Genomic DNA, 19,636 nt, shown 5'->3' with positions numbered 1-19,636 from the left:
TTACTACTGTTGATATCCTTTATTAAAGGAACATTTTAGTTAACATTGAATTTTCCTGATTCATGCAATTTTAAAAAACTTTCCGATTTACTTTTATCATCAAATTTGCTTTGTTCTTTTGGCATTCTTTGTTGAAAGCTAAAGCTAGGTAGGTTCTAGTTTCTAAGCCTGTGAAGGCCGCCTCTTATCATTTTGACAGCTTTTCACAGCTAGACAGCGCTAGTTCATGTGTTTCATATAGATAACATTGTGGTCACTCCTGTGGAGTTATTTATGAGTCAGCACTGATTGGCTAAAATGAAAGTCTGTCAAAAACACTGAAATAAGGGAGTAGTCTGCAGACGGTTAGATACAAGGTAAGAGGTAAGAAGTATATTAATATAACCGTGTTGGTTATGCAAAACTGGGGAATGGGAAATAAAGTGATTGTTTATCTTTTTAAACAATAAACATTTTCAAGTAGACTGTCCTTTTAAAGAGTAATCCTAGGAAAGCTCAGGAGTGTGCATGTATCTTTAGCCATCTGGCAGCAGTGTTTGCAAATTTGTTTAAAGCAATGTAATACATAGTTACAAACACTGCTTCCATAGACTGTTATAGACACATGCACGCTCCTAAGCTCCTTTAAGCATACATAAAGTTTAGACTTTAACATAGGATACCAAGAGAACAAATACAATTTGATAATAAAAGTAAATTGGAAAGTTGTTTAAAATTGCATGCTCTATCTGAATCATAAAAGTATAATTTAATTGAAGGGAAATAGTCTGACATGATTACATATTATAGTAAAGATGTAATGGGCTAGATTACAAGTGAGGCGCACAAGGTTTTGCGAGCCATTTTCATTTAGCTGATATTACAAGTTGAGCGAAATCGTTATCGTGCTGGCCCAATCGCCCTTTGCGCTTCAATCCTTACTGTGATCTCAGAGCTGTGGTTAACTGTTTCCCGGAACAGAAAAGTTTACTTCAAAAATACATTACAAAGTACAGTTACACTCATAATAACACTAATAAGAATTATTAAAAAAAAAAAAAAAATTGCACAAAAAAGTTATAAGAACTCAAAGACAGGCAACTGGCTTTAGCATTGAGACGCATACATATACATGTCTAAAGATGTATTTGTATGTGTATATAATATAAAAACATTAATATATATGTACACATATATATATATATATATATATAACCAAAATTCATTAAAATTATGGGGGGGGAGATAAAAAACTGAAATTAAAATCCTCCATGTCTCAAAATTAAATCAATGTAAATATTTGCATAGGAAATTAGTACATCTAAGCAAGTATCCCCGCTTGCCCCCAGAAATTCTTAATATGCAATGTTTCCAATGCACACGAGAATTGTGGGTAAGATATGCAAATTCTCAGTTTTTTTGCTTCAAAATACTGTTTTAACACAGCGATCCTTTTAAACAGGAATATGACAGCAAACCAGAAATCACTCACTATACAAGCCTGTTTCGTTCTTTTTAGAACTCATCAGTAGGAGATAGATTTCTGATTGCTGCATTGGAAAAGCTATTTTCATGGTTAAACCAAAATTCATTAAAATTATGGGGGGGGAGATAAAAAACTGAAATTAAAATCCTCCATGTCTCAAAATTAAATCAATGTAAATATTTGCATAGGAAATTAGTACATCTAAGCAAGTATCCCCGCTTGCCCCCAGAAATTCTTAATATGCAATGTTTCCAATGCACACGAGAATTGTGGGTAAGATATGCAAATTAGGTATGCAAATTCTCAGTTTTTTTGCTTCAAAATACTGTTTTAACACAGCGATCCTTTTAAACAGGAATATGACAGCAAACCAGAAATCACTCACTATACAAGCCTGTTTCGTTCTTTTTAGAACTCATCAGTAGGAGATAGATTTCTGATTGCTGCATTGGAAAAGCTATTTTCATGGTTAAACCAAAATTCATTAAAATTATGGGGGGGGAGATAAAAAACTGAAATTAAAATCCTCCATGTCTCAAAATTAAATCAATGTAAATATTTGCATAGGAAATTAGTACATCTAAGCAAGTATCCCCGCTTGCCCCCAGAAATTCTTAATATGCAATGTTTCCAATGCACACGAGAATTGTGGGTAAGATATGCAAATTAGGTATGCAAATTCTCAGTTTTTTTGCTTCAAAATACTGTTTTAACACAGCGATCCTGTGTTAATCCTGTGTTAACAGGCTTGTATAGTGAGTGATTTCTGGTTTGCTGTCATATTCCTGTTTAAAAGGATCGCTGTGTTAAAACAGTATTTTGAAGCAAAAAAACTGAGAATTTGCATACCTAATTTGCATATCTTACCCACAATTCTCGTGTGCATTGGAAACATTGCATATTAAGAATTTCTGGGGGCAAGCGGGGATACTTGCTTAGATGTACTAATTTCCTATGCAAATATTTACATTGATTTAATTTTGAGACATGGAGGATTTTAATTTCAGTTTTTTATCTCCCCCCCCATAATTTTAATGAATTTTGGTTTAACCATGAAAATAGCTTTTCCAATGCAGCAATCAGAAATCTATCTCCTACTGATGAGTTCTAAAAAGAACGAAACAGGCTTGTATAGTGAGTGATTTCTGGTTTGCTGTCATATTCCTGTTTAAAAGGATCGCTGTGTTAAAACAGTATTTTGAAGCAAAAAAACTGAGAATTTGCATACCTAATTTGCATATCTTACCCACAATTCTTGTGTGCATTGGAAACATTGCATATTAAGAATTTCTGGGGGCAAGCGGGGATACTTGCTTAGATGTACTAATTTCCTATGCAAATATTTACATTGATTTAATTTTGAGACATGGAGGATTTTAATTTCAGTTTTTTATCTCCCCCCCCATAATTTTAATGAATTTTGGTTTAACCATGAAAATAGCTTTTCCAATGCAGCAATCAGAAATCTATCTCCTACTGATGAGTTCTAAAAAGAACGAAACAGGCTTGTATAGTGAGTGATTTCTGGTTTGCTGTCATATTCCTGTTTAAAAGGATCGCTGTGTTAAAACAGTATTTTGAAGCAAAAAAACTGAGAATTTGCATACCTAATTTGCATATCTTACCCACAATTCTCGTGTGCATTGGAAACATTGCATATTAAGAATTTCTGGGGGCAAGCGGGGATACTTGCTTAGATGTACTAATTTCCTATGCAAATATTTACATTGATTTAATTTTGAGACATGGAGGATTTTAATTTCAGTTTTTTATCTCCCCCCCCATAATTTTAATGAATTTTGGTTTAACCATGAAAATAGCTTTTCCAATGCAGCAATCAGAAATCTATCTCCTACTGATGAGTTCTAAAAAGAACGAAACAGGCTTGTAAAGTGAGTGATTTCTGGTTTGCTGTCATATTCCTGTTTAAAAGGATCGCTGTGTTAAAACAGTATTTTGAAGCAAAAAAACTGAGAATTTGCATACCTAATTTGCATATCTTACCCACAATTCTCGTGTGCATTGGAAACATTGCATATTAAGAATTTCTGGGGGCAAGCGGGGATACTTGCTTAGATGTACTAATTTCCTATGCAAATATTTACATTGATTTAATTTTGAGACATGGAGGATTTTAATTTCAGTTTTTTATCTCCCCCCTCATAATTTTAATGAATTTTGGTTTAACCATGAAAATAGCTTTTCCAATGCAGCAATCAGAAATCTATCTCCTACTGATGAGTTCTAAAAAGAACGAAACAGGCTTGTATAGTGAGTGATTTCTGGTTTGCTGTCATATTCCTGTTTAAAAGGATCGCTGTGTTAAAACAGTATTTTGAAGCAAAAAAACTGAGAATTTGCATACCTAATTTGCATATCTTACCCACAATTCTCGTGTGCATTGGAAACATTGCATATTAAGAATTTCTGGGGGCAAGCGGGGATACTTGCTTAGATGTACTAATTTCCTATGCAAATATTTACATTGATTTAATTTTGAGACATGGAGGATTTTAATTTCAGTTTTTTATCTCCCCCCCCATAATTTTAATGAATTTTGGTTTAACCATGAAAATAGCTTTTCCAATGCAGCAATCAGAAATCTATCTCCTACTGATGAGTTCTAAAAAGAACGAAACAGGCTTGTAATAGTGAGTGATTTCTGGTTTGCTGTCATATTCCTGTTTAAAAGGATCGCTGTGTTAAAACAGTATTTTGAAGCAAAAAAACTGAGAATTTGCATACCTAATTTGCATATCTTACCCACAATTCTCGTGTGCATTGGAAACATTGCATATTAAGAATTTCTGGGGGCAAGCGGGGATACTTGCTTAGATGTACTAATTTCCTATGCAAATATTTACATTGATTTATATATATATATATATGTGCATTATATCCCTTTACTATTAAGTAGATAAAACCATGATAAAACATATTTATGCAATATTCATATTTAATAAAGATTTTAACTATGTATTTCCTGTAAATATTTCACATTTTGTAATGCGAATATTCTATGTTGTTTGCGCGATTTTCAACAATTTTTGTTTCTCCTTTGACTTCTATGGGGAATGCGAAAATGGGATGGACTTTGCGTGATTTATAGTGTTTTTTCTTCCACTTTTTTCTACTTTTTTTCTCCATTGATCTCTATCGGGTAATACATGCACACACACATGAAAACTTAAGTTTGGATTTTCTGCGCTATTCGGGTTAACTCTTGCACAAAATAATGTTTTGGGAAATACAAAAGCAACCCAACAAACGCAAAAATTCTAGCAGAGTTTTTGCTTACGCAAAAAAACCTAATTCCGCGCCACTTGTATTCTAGCCCAATATGTGAGAATGTTACTTTGTATAATTAAATTACCAGGATTTGTTTGTTTACAATTGTGTTTTATAGAAATGTTGATTCATATTTCTGCTACTTTTATAAAAAGCAAATCTTAGTGTTGCAGTTCATTCACATTTAATTTACCTGTTGTAGTAGGCACAGATGATGCTCCCCTTTCTCCTTTGTCACCCTTTGGCCCTTGGGGACCTATATTAAAAATCAATTTACAATTTAATTCAGCAAATGTACAATATTTCAAAATAATTAAAAAATGATTAAATATCATAACTTTTGATGTTAATCATTGAATTTATGTTAGAAAGATCAATTGTTAAAACAAATGGTAATTAAAATCTAATCTTATAAAATCTAAAGAAACATTATTAATCTCTTATTAATAGGGCTGACAGGTTGAATAGTGCTGATCAATAAAAAAATCACATGTGTTACAATATAAATAATTGCACAGAAAAAAAAAGGATACAAGGTTAGGAGTTGTAAAGGTATAAGGTTAATAAGGGCTCTGCACTCAAGAGCTTTCAATCTAAGAAAATATCTACCATATAAGAAAGCATGAAATAAAATTGGTAATGGTTAACAGTAGCTGGAGGGAATTCAGTTATTCTAATACATTTGAAAATCCCATGATAATTTATCACAAGGGTCTCATATACATTTTTGGCACACGAACACCCCCTATACCCTGCTGGGGGGATTGGGCATTTTGAAAAAGAAATTCCAACCCAGAGGAAAGCACATTCACTGCAGCTTTTTTGGACTTTTATATCTAGATAGGACGCATGTTCTTACTAAATTGGGAGGAGTCAAGTGGGGAGATCATTTCAGTTGGCTTAATATAGATGTTTGCCTTTACTTTTCTATTCCTCACACCTATCGCTTCATAGATATAGAAAATATTAGGTATTTTCTTGATTAAAGTACCAATATGTTTGATGCCTTCAAAGAATTTCTTATTATAGCCATTCGGTTCCTATTGGAACACAACTTCTTTATGTTTATGGATCAGAACTATCTCCAGAGGTAAGGAACAGTTATGGGGATACATTTGCCCCCTCTTATGCTAACCTCTTTATGGGGTGGTTTGAGCATTTTTTCATCTATGGAGATAGCAACAGGTTTTCTACATCTATCCATAAATATGCACGCTTTATAGATGATCTTATGATGATTTGGATCTCAGATTTTGATGCGGCAAGGAGATTTGTGGAATACTTGAATCATAATGAAGTTGGACTCCAATTTATCTTTAAGTGGCATAGGTTTAAATGATTTTTTAGACATTTCCTTAACTGCTGACTGTACATTTGGAAACGTGATGTCTTCTCTGTATAGCAATCCGATTTCAGGAAATTCTCTCCTGCATGCAAAAAGTAGCCACCCCAAAAATGTGGAGGCATTGACAAAGGGAAATTTATGCAGATTAAACACAATTGCTTTCTTGAGAGTACTTTTATGCAGGAGAGTAGGGACTTGAAATTACGTTTCAGAGCCTTTGGATATCCCAAATCAATAACAGAGAAGTCCTATAGAGGTACAAGCAATGGATAGGATAGTTCTTATGAATAGAATGGAGAGTTCATGGTTGTACTTCAATGGAACTTTAAGATGCAGGAAAAAGACATGCAGATCGTGTGATCATATTCATGTGACTAATTATTAGGTCAGCTGATACAGGAGAGTCTTTTGAGACTAGGGGTAGCATTAATTGTGGGGGTACATTTGTTATTTATGCTATTGAATGCACCTTATGTTTTCGTGAGTACGTTGGCAGAACTATACATCTTAGTGGATAATTCTTGCTCAGCTTTGACAAGACATTTCATTGAGGTTCTCAATAAAAATGTTCATTTTTTTAAATGACAAGCTATTGAGCAGGCAAGAAATCCCCTAAGAGGTGATGACAAAATTTAAGTCTTATGTCGACAAGAATTATACTGGAAACATAGGGATTGATTTATCAAGTGTTGGACGGACATGATCCGCTGTAGCTGATCATGTCCGCTAGGCATTGGCATTTATTTTTACACAAGCATTTTGTGTGAAATTCTTGTGCAATGCCGCGCCCTGCACATTCGCCAATTGGCAGCTAGCAGGGGGTGTCAGTCATCCAGATCATATCTGATCGGGATGATTGCTATCCGCCACCTCAGAGGTGGTGGATTAGTTAAGGAGCAGCGGTCTTACGACCGTTGTTTCTTAACTTTTGTTTCCGGTGAGCCTGAAGGCTCGCGCAGAATCAGCTACATTCATAGCTACTTAAATTGGCCCCATAGACTTAATACTCATCCCAAAGGTTTCATTATGGGGACTATTTAGTTTTTTTTTTGTTTTTTTTTTATATATCTATCATGCATCACCTGATATTGCATTTTATATTGTATATATTTATATACATCTGTTAATATACATCTAGTGGTTTACCTTAGTATATACTTATTATGTCTGATTGGACATTGTATTTATTTATATACATCTATATTGTTAATATATATCTTAATATTTACTGATCCAAAATTGTAATAGGTTTCTTAGAGATTTCTCATGCTGTTCGTATTTATACATATTGATCCTTACTATATTCTCTTTAGCTTTAATTGAGATGTTAAGGATTACAAATGTGTTCTTTGTTTTTAACCAGTCAACTAACACCTATAGCTTTTTAAGTCAATGAGACACTTGTGTTCTCTAGGTCTATGAGTACGGTCGGAAGACCGAAACTGGTCAGACTTTTTTGCTCTCTTTTAACCCTTTGTTATCAGCTTTTAATGGATTACAACTACACAAACTGTGTTTTTTTCTTTATACACTTTTTTCGTGCCCTTTTTCTTTTTTGAATTCTAGATAGTGGTTTCTAACACAGAAAGGCAAGAAATGCTACTAAAATGTTAAAACTATAGTTCAAATCCTGCTTTTATACTTTAACCTTCTAAATGTGCATTTACAATTTCAATGAGGTTTTAGGAAGTTTAAACAGTAAGTATGTAAAACGATAGGAAATGTACATTCCATTCCCTGGAAATTACTTCAGAAATAGCACTAGGGAAAGGAAAAACTTCTGGAATAACTACAGGAGATTTAAAAACCTTATCTAAACGTTTAGATTTAGTATCAAGAGGACCAGAATCCTCAATTTCTAATGCAATTAGGACTTCTTTAAGTAAAGAACGAATAAATTCCATTTTAAATAAATATGAAGATTTATCAGCATCAACCTCTGAGACAGAATCCTCTGAACCATAAGAACCATTATCAGAATCAGAATGATGATGTTCATTTAAAAATTCATCTGAAAAATGAGAAGTTTTAAAAGACTTTTTACGTTTACTAGAAGGAGGAATAACAGACATAGCCTTCTTAATGGATTTAGAAACAAAATCTCTTATGTTATCAGGAACACTCTGAGTATTAGATGTTGACGGAACAGCAACAGGTAATGTAACAGTACTAAAGGAAATATTATCTGCATTAACAAGTTTGTCATGACAAACAGTACAAACAACAGCTGGAGGAACAGATACCATACGTTTACAGCAGATACACTTAGCTTTGGTAGCTCCAGCACCAGGCAGCGATTTTCCAGAAGTATCTTCTGACTCAGTTTCAACGTGGGACATCTTGCAATATGTAATAGAAAAAACAACATATAAAGCAAAATTGATCAAATTCCTTAAATGACAGTTTCAGGAATGGGAAAAAATGCCAGTGAACAAGCTTCTAGCAACCAGAAGCAATAAATAATGAGACTTAAATAATGTGGAGACAATAGTGAAAAATGACGCAACTTCCGGCGACACGTATGACGCTGGAAACAGAAAAAAAAAATTTGCGCCAAAAAAGTCTGCGCCAAGAATGACGCAATAAAATTAAGCATTTTCAGCCCCCGCGAGCCTAACAGCCCACAGGGAAAAAGTCAAATTTTAAGGTAAGAAAAAAATTGATTTATTCATATGCATTATCCCAAATATGAAACTGACTGTCTGAAATAAGGCATGTTGAACATCCTGAGTCAAGGCAAATAAATGTTTGAATACATATATTTAGAACTTTATAAAAAAGTGCCCAACCATAGCTTAGATTGTCACAGAAAATAAGACTTACTTACCCCAGGACACTCATCTACATGTTGTAGAAAGCCAAACCAGTACTGAAAAGAAAATCAGCAGAGGTAATGGTATATAAATAAGAGTATATCGTCGATCTGAAAAGGGAGGTAAGAGATGAATCTCTACGACCGATAACAGAGAACCTATGAAATAGACCCCGTAGAAGGAGATCATTGAATTCAAATAGGCAATACTCTCCTCACATCCCTCTGACATTCACTGCACGCTGAGAGGAAAACCGGGCTCCAACCTGCTGCGGAGCACATATCAACGTTGAATCTAGCACAAACTTACTTCACCACCTCCATAGGAGGCAAAGTTTGTAAAACTGATTTGTGGGTGTGGTGAGGGGTGTATTTATAGGCATTTTGAGGTTTGGGAAACTTTGCCCCTCCTGGTAGGAATGTATATCCCATACGTCACTAGCTCATGGACTCTTGCTAATTACATGAAAGAAAAAAATCTTCCTCACTTTTTCCACAATCCTTGTTAATTCCTTGCAGAGTAATTGTCACATTTTAGCTATTCACTTGTATAAGTAGCATTATATCAATTATTTAAGTACTGGAATTGGCAAGAGCTATGAATAAAGTTGGACACGCCATACAATTGAAGGTATTTCAACTGGAACCAGGATAAGGAAGGCCAAAGTATTACATACTAAGTGAAGCAAAAATTAGATATAAAGTTTAAGTGACTTTTACTGACATCTGACCATAAAGGCCTTCCTTGCAAGTGGACCATAAAAATGCAAGCAATAATATGAACTAACATTCCTAGAGCACAATTCTTAATGCTTACATTTTTGCACTTAAATTACAAGTTCACTTAAATAACAAGTCCACTATTTCTTGGGAATGTGCAGTAAAATTCATGTTAGATAAAGCTTGAGCACCAAACCAAAGGAACCCAAAAAATCCACTCAGTAGTGGAGTTCTTCATTTAGTTCTGTGCTATACCTCTTCAATGAAACTAAAGCATAAAATACTTCACATATACAGTACATAACATACACATATACAGATTTCCCAGTCCCGTCCTTGTCTTATATCATATCCCTTTAATTCTGCCACCAAACCGTCTTTTCATTAATAACCTTTGTTTCCTAAGTATTAAGTCTAATTATAACTTAACTCTTATTTCCATATATTTTTATGTGTGTTGTTATGCAAACGAGAAAGCAATAATCATTTACTTAAGGTCTCAAAAAGTGCTAAGTTTTAAAGCAATATTTTGGATTGTACACTTAACTAGACACATGTAATACACACACAGTGAACTTTCATTTTATTTACTGATTTGAATCTTAAAATGAAAATCAGCCAATAGGAATGCCAGGGTACCCCTATATAAAGGGGGTACCTCACATTCAAAATTCAGTGTGTGGCAGGTGACAGCATGAAGAGGATGTCGGCGACGGAAGATCTGAAGATCAGAAGAAAAGAAGATGGATGAAGATAGACCACCGTCGCCTGAAGGAAGCTGGACCTCTGCCTCCGGGATGAAGATGGAACAACACTGGGATGAAGATGGAACACCACCACTGGGATAGAAGAGGAGCACCACAGTTGGCAATCACATAGGAGCTGGATTAAAGTTTGGTGAGTACCATCTTTGGGGTTTAGTGATAGGCTTTTTTTGGTGTTGTTTCTTAGAATAGGGTTTTTGGGGTTTTTTTGGTCAGCAAAATAACTAAATGCCCTTCTTAGTGTAATGCCCAGCCAAAAGCCCTTTTCAGGGCAATTCTTAGAGTAGTATTTTTTTGGATAGTCTTTTTTGGGGGAGTTGGGGGGTTACATCTATTTGGCTTGTATTTTTTTGTGAAAAATAGATAAATCAATTTAGACAATGCCTTACAAGAAGCCCTTCTAAGGGCTATTACAATAGTTTATCTTAATGTTAGTATAGGTTTTTTATTTTGGGTTGTTGTTTTTTTTAAGTAGGGCTTTAGTTTTAGAATAGTCATAACTGTTTTTTTTTATTTTTGGTATTTTTTTTCCCTGTAATAGTAGTTTTTTTATTTTCTGTAATGTAGCCTATTCATGTAATGTTAGTGTTAGATTTTCCTTTTTTCAGGTATTTTTTTTTTGGTAACTTAGGGGGTAATAGGTTAGGGGGGGATAGCTGGTTAGGGGGTTTAGATGTTAGTGGGTATTATGTGATGGGGTTGTGGCTGTTTAGGGGTTAATAGTGTAAAGGGGTATTTTGCGATGGGGTTGTGGCAGTTTAGGGGTTCATAGTGTAGAGGGGTATTTTGCAGTGGGGGTTGTGGCAGTTTATGTGTTAATAATGTATAAGGGTATTTTGCAATGGGGTTTTGATGGTTTAGTGGTTAATAGTGTAGTGAGGTGGTTTGCAATGTGGGGGTATAGTGGTTTAGGGGTTAATAGTGTAGTTTAGCGCAACTGTTTCTTCTAGCCAAACTCTTTAGGCAAACTTTCAAGTTTACTTTCAACTTGTAATATGAGTGGACATTGCGGCTTAATGCCGACCCATAGAAAATATTGGGAGCATTTGTGTTAACGAATTTGCGGTAATTTAAACAGTGTTCCACTTATTATTTTTGAGTTTGTAATTCTTCTATGTGCATTTTAATTTTGACCGAAATGTCCCTTTAAATACAGTTGTTGAGATAATACTGTATGGTCTCTCATGATCTAATAGGAGTAATAGAAGGGGAAAGTGCCAGTGTTCTCAAAAAACTATGAAGCATGACTAAGGTTTCAAAATACTCTCACTTCTGAGTTCCTTAAAGTATGGTTTCTGGGTCAACAATGCAACTAGTTATCTACTTTAAAAATAAACATTAAAATGATATTAAAGTCAAGCCTTTGGTAACACACATTAAATAGCTATATTAACAAAGTGATGTCAAGATTGGTTATTGTAATTCACACATTTAGAAGTTTTAATGAACTTTTTTCTCTTATATTGTGTAGTTTGCATATGATAGTCCTCTGCTATTGTTTTTTTTCATTATTAAATAATGTTGGAACGTATATGAAAGTGGAAATATTCCTATAGGTTCTGAAGCCTCTGTTAACACAATATGTTCCTAGCTTTATCCTCTACTGCACATTGTTGTTTACTTGACCTGGGCAGATCTCAGAGGGGCATGGGAAGCAGTGCTGTCAATCAACAGCAAGCTTTTCTGATGCAAGCCCTCTAGAACAGACCTCATGTGACCCCACAATCATGCTTCACTACCCTTCTCAGAACAATTATCATCATTTTAGGAGTTGTGAACCATATGGAAGGCAAACACAGTACATGGCTGTAAACATGATTTTGTATCTCAAACAGCTTTGCATTCTGGCAGACAGGCTGCTGTACACTAATGTTTATCAGTTTTAGAAGCATGGCAAACAAATCACAGAAGCATCTAAATAACTCAACTCAAAATATAAACCAGAAAAATATAAATTGGCTATATTAGAGAACCTCTATAAAAAGTGTATACACTTACATTAAGTAATGCACTCCAATTCATTTAGGGCTAGATTACAAGTTGAGTGCAAAATATCGCTTCCATTAAAGCGATATTTGCGTTGAACGTATTAATACCAGAGCACACAAATGTGCGCTGGTATTACAAAGGCGGTGTTACATATATATGTGTTAATTTGTGTAAATACTGGTTATTTATCGCACGCCCATAAACAGGCAAATTTGCCTTTTTGAGGGCGTGCTATAAATTAGCACTCCACTTGTAATCTAGTCCTTACTGTATAATTAAACCTTTTTTTTTTATTATTATTATTATTATTATTATTTTTTCATAAAGTAAAGGAGATTACTATTAATAAGTAATGCTGATCTTAAAGCTTGAATTATTTGAATAACAATAATCAAAAATTAGAAAATAACATGTTGAAGTATTTTATTTTTTGTAGCTTGTTATATTTGTGAACATCTTGATGAAATATTTTATATTTTACTGACCTAAAATTCCAGACGGTCCCCTTACTCCAGGTGGGCCAATACTTCCTCTGTCCCCTTTATGGCCAGTATATCCTAAAGAATAAATATATGAAAAATATTTTCAAAGAATCCACAATATATTTATTTTGTTATATCAAATATAAGCCAGAATCCACCACCCTAATCACCCTCCACCCAAATTACCTCACTCAGATCAAGAGCCCCTAGAAGTAATTGCACTCTATAATAATGCCCCACACAGCTCAGAACCTCCACCCTAAGGTCTCCCAACTCAATAGTCATTCACCTCTATATAGATCCCCACCAAAAACGATTCAGTCCATCTATCCCTTACCCAAAGGGGGGGGGGGGAGCTCTCACCCATAAGGGACTTACCACGTGTAATTAACCCCACCCAATTAACCAACTCAACTAATGTTACCTAATCATAAGAACTCCCGACCTTTATTAATCCCCACCCCAAGGGATCACCAACCAAAAAGGACTCTTACAGATAAAGGATCCTGTAGCAGAAAGGAGTGAATATTTCAGTACCTTGGCCACTGAGATGCTAGGGGGTTTAACTACTTGTAAAGCTTATTGTTATAGAGCAAAACAGTATTTAGCAACCTCTAAAAACTGCATCCTATTACTAATAAACACATATTTTAATGCCTATCCTGTTATAAAGGTTTATGATTCTGATTGCTTTCATGAGAGGGCCTGTGTTGCAACCAGTATCTGGGGTATTTGTGATTCAAAGCCATTTTTGGTGGTACCTGACGAGGTAAATATCTATTTTTGTATAAACTGCCAATTACATCAACAAAGCAAAATAATAGTTACTTTATTTAATTGTTCAATAGTCTAATTATGCTTCACGTAAAGACCAATCATTTTATTTTAATATCATAAAAAACTGTTTATTATATATAAGAAATATATATGATATTCTAATGACTTTTTCTACCTCTCATGCAGTCATACAAATGCACATGTAGAGCATACAATCTTAAAAAACAATTCTAATTCACTCCTATTATCAATTTTTCTCTTTGTATCTTTATTTGAAAAAGCCGTAATGTAAGCTTAGGAGCTGGCACATTTTTGGTTCAGCACATGGGTAGCGCTTGCTGATTGGTGGCTACATTTAGACAGCAAGCAGCAAGCGCTACCCAGGTGCTGAACCAAGCTTGCATTCCTGCCTTTTCAAATAAAAATACAAAGAGAATGAAGAAAAACTGATAATAGGAGTAAATTAGAAAGTGGCTTAAAATTGCTCTACCTGAATCATGAAAGAAAGAAGAAGAAAATGGGTTTCATATCACATTAAGGACACCTACTCACTACGACTCCCCAATTACAAAAAAACTCTTATCCATAATAAGTTTCTTAATGTACTAATTTTTCCAGTTTTCTCATCCTGTCTCCTCATTATTGAAGCTACCCTGTCAAAAAAAAGTTTTGGCCTCTTCTATCCTAATGAACATTTTTGTTCCTCCACTCCTTCTAATGGAAGGAGTAGTTCTGAATAGAACTTTGATGGAATAATGTGCTTTTTATGTGTATACATTTAAAATAAAGAAACAAGAGATAACTAAACATTGCTGAAACTAGCCATTAAAAGCCTCACTATGTTCACTATTATCACATTGTATAGTGGTGAACACAGCAAGACTTTTAAGCAGGAGCATAACTGCACCTCACTGGGCCCCACAGCAAAGGCTTTGGCATGGCCTCCCTATATCACAAGTGTCCTTTCTGGGTGTTTGCAATCAACAGGAGTTGAGCCCACAGTCACATAGAAGAAAGAGCTGTTTCTCTGTGAATGTGAGTCACCTCTCCTCCCTGGTTAGTCTGTGTCAGGAGATAGCAGGCTTCCTGTACAAATATGGTGTCAGGTTTTTCTGTTCAGCCATCTTGCCACCATATTATAAAGGTGAATCCATACACTTTCCTTTTCATTAGGATAGGGGTGGTAGTTAGCTTCTGGTGGTGTTCAAGCTGTTAAACTGTATAATAGTATAGGCTGCTGGCCATAAATAAAAAAAAAAAGAAAAGAAAAAAAAAACAAAAAAAAACAACAAAAAAAAAAAGCTTCTGGTGGTGTTCATTAAGGTTAGAGAACATTGGAGCATTATAAGTGTAAACAAATGATCTTTTTCACTATGTATTGAACTGCTATAATTGGTTAAACTCATAGTTAAAGGGATAGGATACCCAACATTTTCTTTTTTTAATATAGGTAGAACATAAGAAATATCAAACTTACTTATTTGATCAAATATGCTTTGTTACCATGGCATTCTTTATTGAAGAGATACCTAGGTAGGCCTCTGGACCAATACATGGCAGGAAAGAATGCTGCCATCTAGTGCTCTTTATTATTGGTTATTTGTAGAGCGCCAACAGATTCCGCAGCGCTATAAACAAAGGGGGAGTACAACAACATTTGCTCTTGCAAATAGATAACATTCTTGCAAAACTGCTGCCATATAGGGCTCCAGACATGTGAACGCTCCTGAGGTTACATCCTTACTTTTCAACAAAAGATACCAAGAAAATGAAGAAAATAATAAAAGTAAATTAGAAAGTGTTTAAAATTGCATGTTTGATCTGTATCATGTCTCTTTAAAATAAGTTCATTTCATCAATGAAATATGACCAGCAAGCCAATCTTACAAATGTCCTCATGAAGACTCCTGTCTAATAAAGATATGGAACACAGAAGGCTTTACGTATAAATCACAGGGGATAACAGAATAGAGAAAGAAATATAAAACTTGCAAACTAAATGTATTTCATGGCGCTATAGCGACTTTGTTCAGTTCAGTTGCTGCTGCTGGGGCCAAACAGTCAGCAAGTTGGAAATAACTCCCGAGAGGATAGGAAACAGAAAAAAATGTTTACAAGCAAAAGTGGCACAAAAGCATAAAATCAATGTCTTACAAACTAATCTGGTTCTTTCATTAGGCTTTTTGTGAGTTTTAGTTTTATTTATTTTCTCCTGAAATTCCCATGATTCATGCACTATTAGGTGCCCTCTGTATCCTGGTCCTCATAATACACCTACAGAAGAGAAGCCAGTCGTGGAACAAGATCATTTTTTTCATATGGTACATTTTTTGCAATAATTGTTTTCTTTGTTTTTTTCCCATATATTTAATTTTATTATTAGTATTTCCTTATTACAATTACCCCCAACCATGGAAAACAACTTTGTGTGGCTTTTCTCTTTAAGTTTCTGTTCTTTTATTCACTTTGACTACTATTTATTCCTAGATCAATACAGGGAGTGCAGAATTATTAGGCAAATGAGTATTTTGACCACATCATCCTCTTTATGCATGTTGTCTTACTCCAAGCTGTATAGGCTCGAAAGCCTACTACCAATTAAGCATATTAGGTGATGTGCATCTCTGTAATGAGAAGGGGTGTGGTCTAATGACATCAACACCCTATATCAGGTGTGCATAATTATTAGGCAACTTCCTTTCCTTTGGTAAAATGGGTCAAAAGAAGGACTTGACAGGCTCAGAAAAGTCAAAAATAGTGAGATATCTTGCAGAGGGATGCTGCACTCTTAAAATTGCAAAGCTTCTGAAGCGTGATCATCGAACAATCAAGCGTTTCATTCAAAATAGTCAACAGGGTCGCAAGAAGCGTGTGGAAAAACCAAGGCGCAAAATAACTGCCCATGAACTGAGAAAAGTCAAGCGTGCAGCTGCCAAGATGCCACTTGCCACCAGTTTGGCCATATTTCAGAGCTGCAACATCACTGGAGTGCCCAAAAGCACAAGGTGTGCAATACTCAGAGACATGGCCATGGTAAGAAAGGCTGAAAGACGACCACCACTGAACAAGACACACAAGCTGAAACGTCAAGACTGGGCCAAGAAATATCTCAAGACTGATTTTTCTAAGGTTTTATGGACTGATGAAATGAGAGTGAGTCTTGATGGGCCAGATGGATGGGCCCGTGGCTGGATTGGTAAAGGGCAGAGAGCTCCAGTCCGACTCAGACGCCAGCAAGGTGGAGGTGGAGTACTGGTTTGGGCTGGTATCATCAAAGATGAGCTTGTGGGTCCTTTTCGGGTTGAGGATGGAGTCAAGCTCAACTCCCAGTCCTACTGCCAGTTTCTGGAAGACACCTTCTTCAAGCAGTGGTACAGGAAGAAGTCTGCATCCTTCTAGAAAAACATGATTTTCATGCAGGACAATGCTCCATCACACGCGTCCAAGTACTCCACAGCGTGGCTGGCAAGAAAGGGTATAAAAGAAGAAAATCTAATGACATGGCCTCCTTGTTCACCTGATCTGAACCCCATTGAGAACCTGTGGTCCATCATCAAATGTGAGATTTACAAGGAGGGAAAACAGTACACCTCTCTGAACAGTGTCTGGGAGGCTGTGGTTGCTGCTGCACGCAATGTTGATGGTGAACAGATCAAAACACTGACAGAATCCATGGATGGCAGGCTTTTGAGTGTCCTTGCAAAGAAAGGTGGCTATATTGGTCACTGATTTGTTTTTGTTTTGTTTTTGAATGTCAGAAATGTATATTTGTGAATGTTGAGATGTTATATTGGTTTCACTGGTAAAAATAAATAATTGAAATGGGTATATATTTGTTTTTTGTTAAGTTGCCTAATAATTATGTACAGTAATAGTCACCTGCACACACAGATATCCCCCTAAAATAGCTAAAACTAAAAACAAACTAAAAACTACTTCCAAAAATATTCAGCTTTGATATTAATGAGTTTTTTGGGTTCATTGAGAACATGGTTGTTGTTCAATAATAAAATTAATCCTCAAAAATACAACTTGCCTAATAATTCGGCACTCCCTGTACGTTTGGTTTATGAACAATGCTAATGTATTTTCTTACAAGCAAATGCTGTGCCAAGACATTCCTCCCTGCAGTAGGGCACATATCTAGTTAACAGAAGAGTTCACCAAGCAATTTACAACAGGTTGTAATCTGGTACAGCTCATCAGGGTAACACTCACTACTGATGCCAGCTCTCATGCCTCGCTAAATCACTCAGCCCATTTACATGGATCTCACCAAAAATAAATAAAGATGTTTTAAACTGTGATACCTTTTTTCCTTCATATGGAGAAATGTTGTTCATATTAAACAATAAAGCTGTAAGAGTTGTCCTTATTAGCAAATAGATAATTTAACCCTATGGATCAAATAAGCACAAATGTGCATTTGTCTTTAATTTTAATATTGATTTGAATAGCTTAATATTTTCATGCCAGCCTTTAAAAATCTTTCATATTATGATTTATTAAATTTGTAGTATATGTACCTATGTTATGTTGCCTAGAAGGGTCCATTATTATCCCAAATATAGACCTTTATTTTGGTATTTTGAATGATATTTTTATACTGTAGTTCTCATATACAGAGGGACAGCTATACATAACTGACAGCAGAGGGAGCATGATTTATATTCTACTAAAGTCTCAAAGTCCTCATTCACTGGCTTGTAACAAATCTATTTCAAAGTAATAAAATATCAGGGAACACAAGCTACTAAGTTTTTTTATTTTTCTTAGGGAATTATTGCTAGTTTCCAAACTTTGTGTGTTGGTTTCAGATATGATTCCTTTACTTTGCTTGTTTTAATAAAATATTGAAACAAACAACCTTTAATAAATATACGTTTTGTTCAAAATATCACATACTGTTCCCTATTACTGATAAATCTTGTGAAAAACTCACTATCACAGCATTTTTTAGAATAAGTAGAATTTTTTCATTTATTTTAATAATGCAACGTGTGTATTAAATTTAGATTTTTCTAGGTGCCTACTCTTTAAGACAGATTGTATGTGAAAATTTGTCAACTGTGTAAAAGCAGATGTTTTCCTCTCAGTAGTTTTAAAATAAACAGAATACATATTGCAGTAGTATTATATAATTTTAGATGGCAGTTTTCATAAATATTCTCAGTAGCTCTGAATAGTTATTATATTTTCACAATCTCTATGGAATAGTTCTAGCCCCCACTAGCGTTACTAAATAAAAGAAAGCAAATTTGTTTTTAAGCTAATATATATATAATATATATAGTATCCCACAAAAGTGAGGTACACCCCTCACATTTTTGTAAATATTTTATTATATTGTTTCATGTGATAACACTGAAAAAAATGACACTTTGCTACAATGTAAAGTAGTGAGTGTACAGCCTGTATAACAGTGTAAATTTGCTGTCCCCTCAAAATAACTAAACACACAACCATTAATGTCTAAACCGTTGGCAACAAAAGTGAGTACACCCCTAAGTGGAAATGTCCAAATTGGGCCCAATTAGCCATTTTCCCTCCCCAGTGTCATGTGACTCGTTAGTGTTACAAGGTCTCAGGTGTGAATGGGGAGCAGGTGTGTTAAATTCGGTGTTATCGCTCTCACACTCTCTCATAATGGTCACTGGAAGTTTAACATGGCACCTCATGGCAAAGAACTCTCTGAGGATCTGAAAAAAAGAATTGCTGCTCTACATAAAGGTGGCCTAGGCTATAAGAAGATTGCCAAGACCCTGAAACTGAGCTACAGCACTGTGGGCAAGACCATACAGTGGTTTCACCGCACAGGTTCCACTCAGAACAGACCTCGCTATGGTCGACCAAAGAAGTTGAGTGCACGTGCTCAGCATCATATCCAGAGGTTGTCTTTGGTAAATAGACGTATGAGGCTTCTAGCATTGCTGCAGAAGTTGAAGGGGAGGGGGGTCAGCCTGTCAGTGTTCAGACCACATGTGTCTCTCCTTT

At 35.2% G+C, this 19,636-nt stretch overlaps 1 protein-coding gene across 2 annotated transcripts in view; it reads right to left on the bottom strand.

The window, feature by feature from the left end:
* Positions 1 to 19,636, bottom strand: part of MSR1 (macrophage scavenger receptor 1) — a 126,796-nt gene that overhangs the window by 56,861 nt on the left and 50,299 nt on the right. For both annotated transcript variants that reach the window (XM_053700855.1, XM_053700856.1), the window contains 2 exons: positions 12,869 to 12,940; positions 4,947 to 5,009 (listed from right to left, as the gene is read on the bottom strand). In XM_053700855.1, the coding sequence (XP_053556830.1) occupies positions 4,947 to 5,009; positions 12,869 to 12,940 (135 nt within the window). The remainder of the gene's footprint in view (positions 1 to 4,946; positions 5,010 to 12,868; positions 12,941 to 19,636) is intronic.

This window comes from Bombina bombina, chromosome 2 (genome assembly GCF_027579735.1).
Source record: "Bombina bombina isolate aBomBom1 chromosome 2, aBomBom1.pri, whole genome shotgun sequence".
Classification (NCBI taxonomy): Eukaryota; Metazoa; Chordata; class Amphibia; order Anura; family Bombinatoridae; genus Bombina; species Bombina bombina.
The sequence above is the reverse complement of the archived record's forward strand: the minus strand, read 5'-3'. Positions and strand labels throughout refer to the sequence as shown.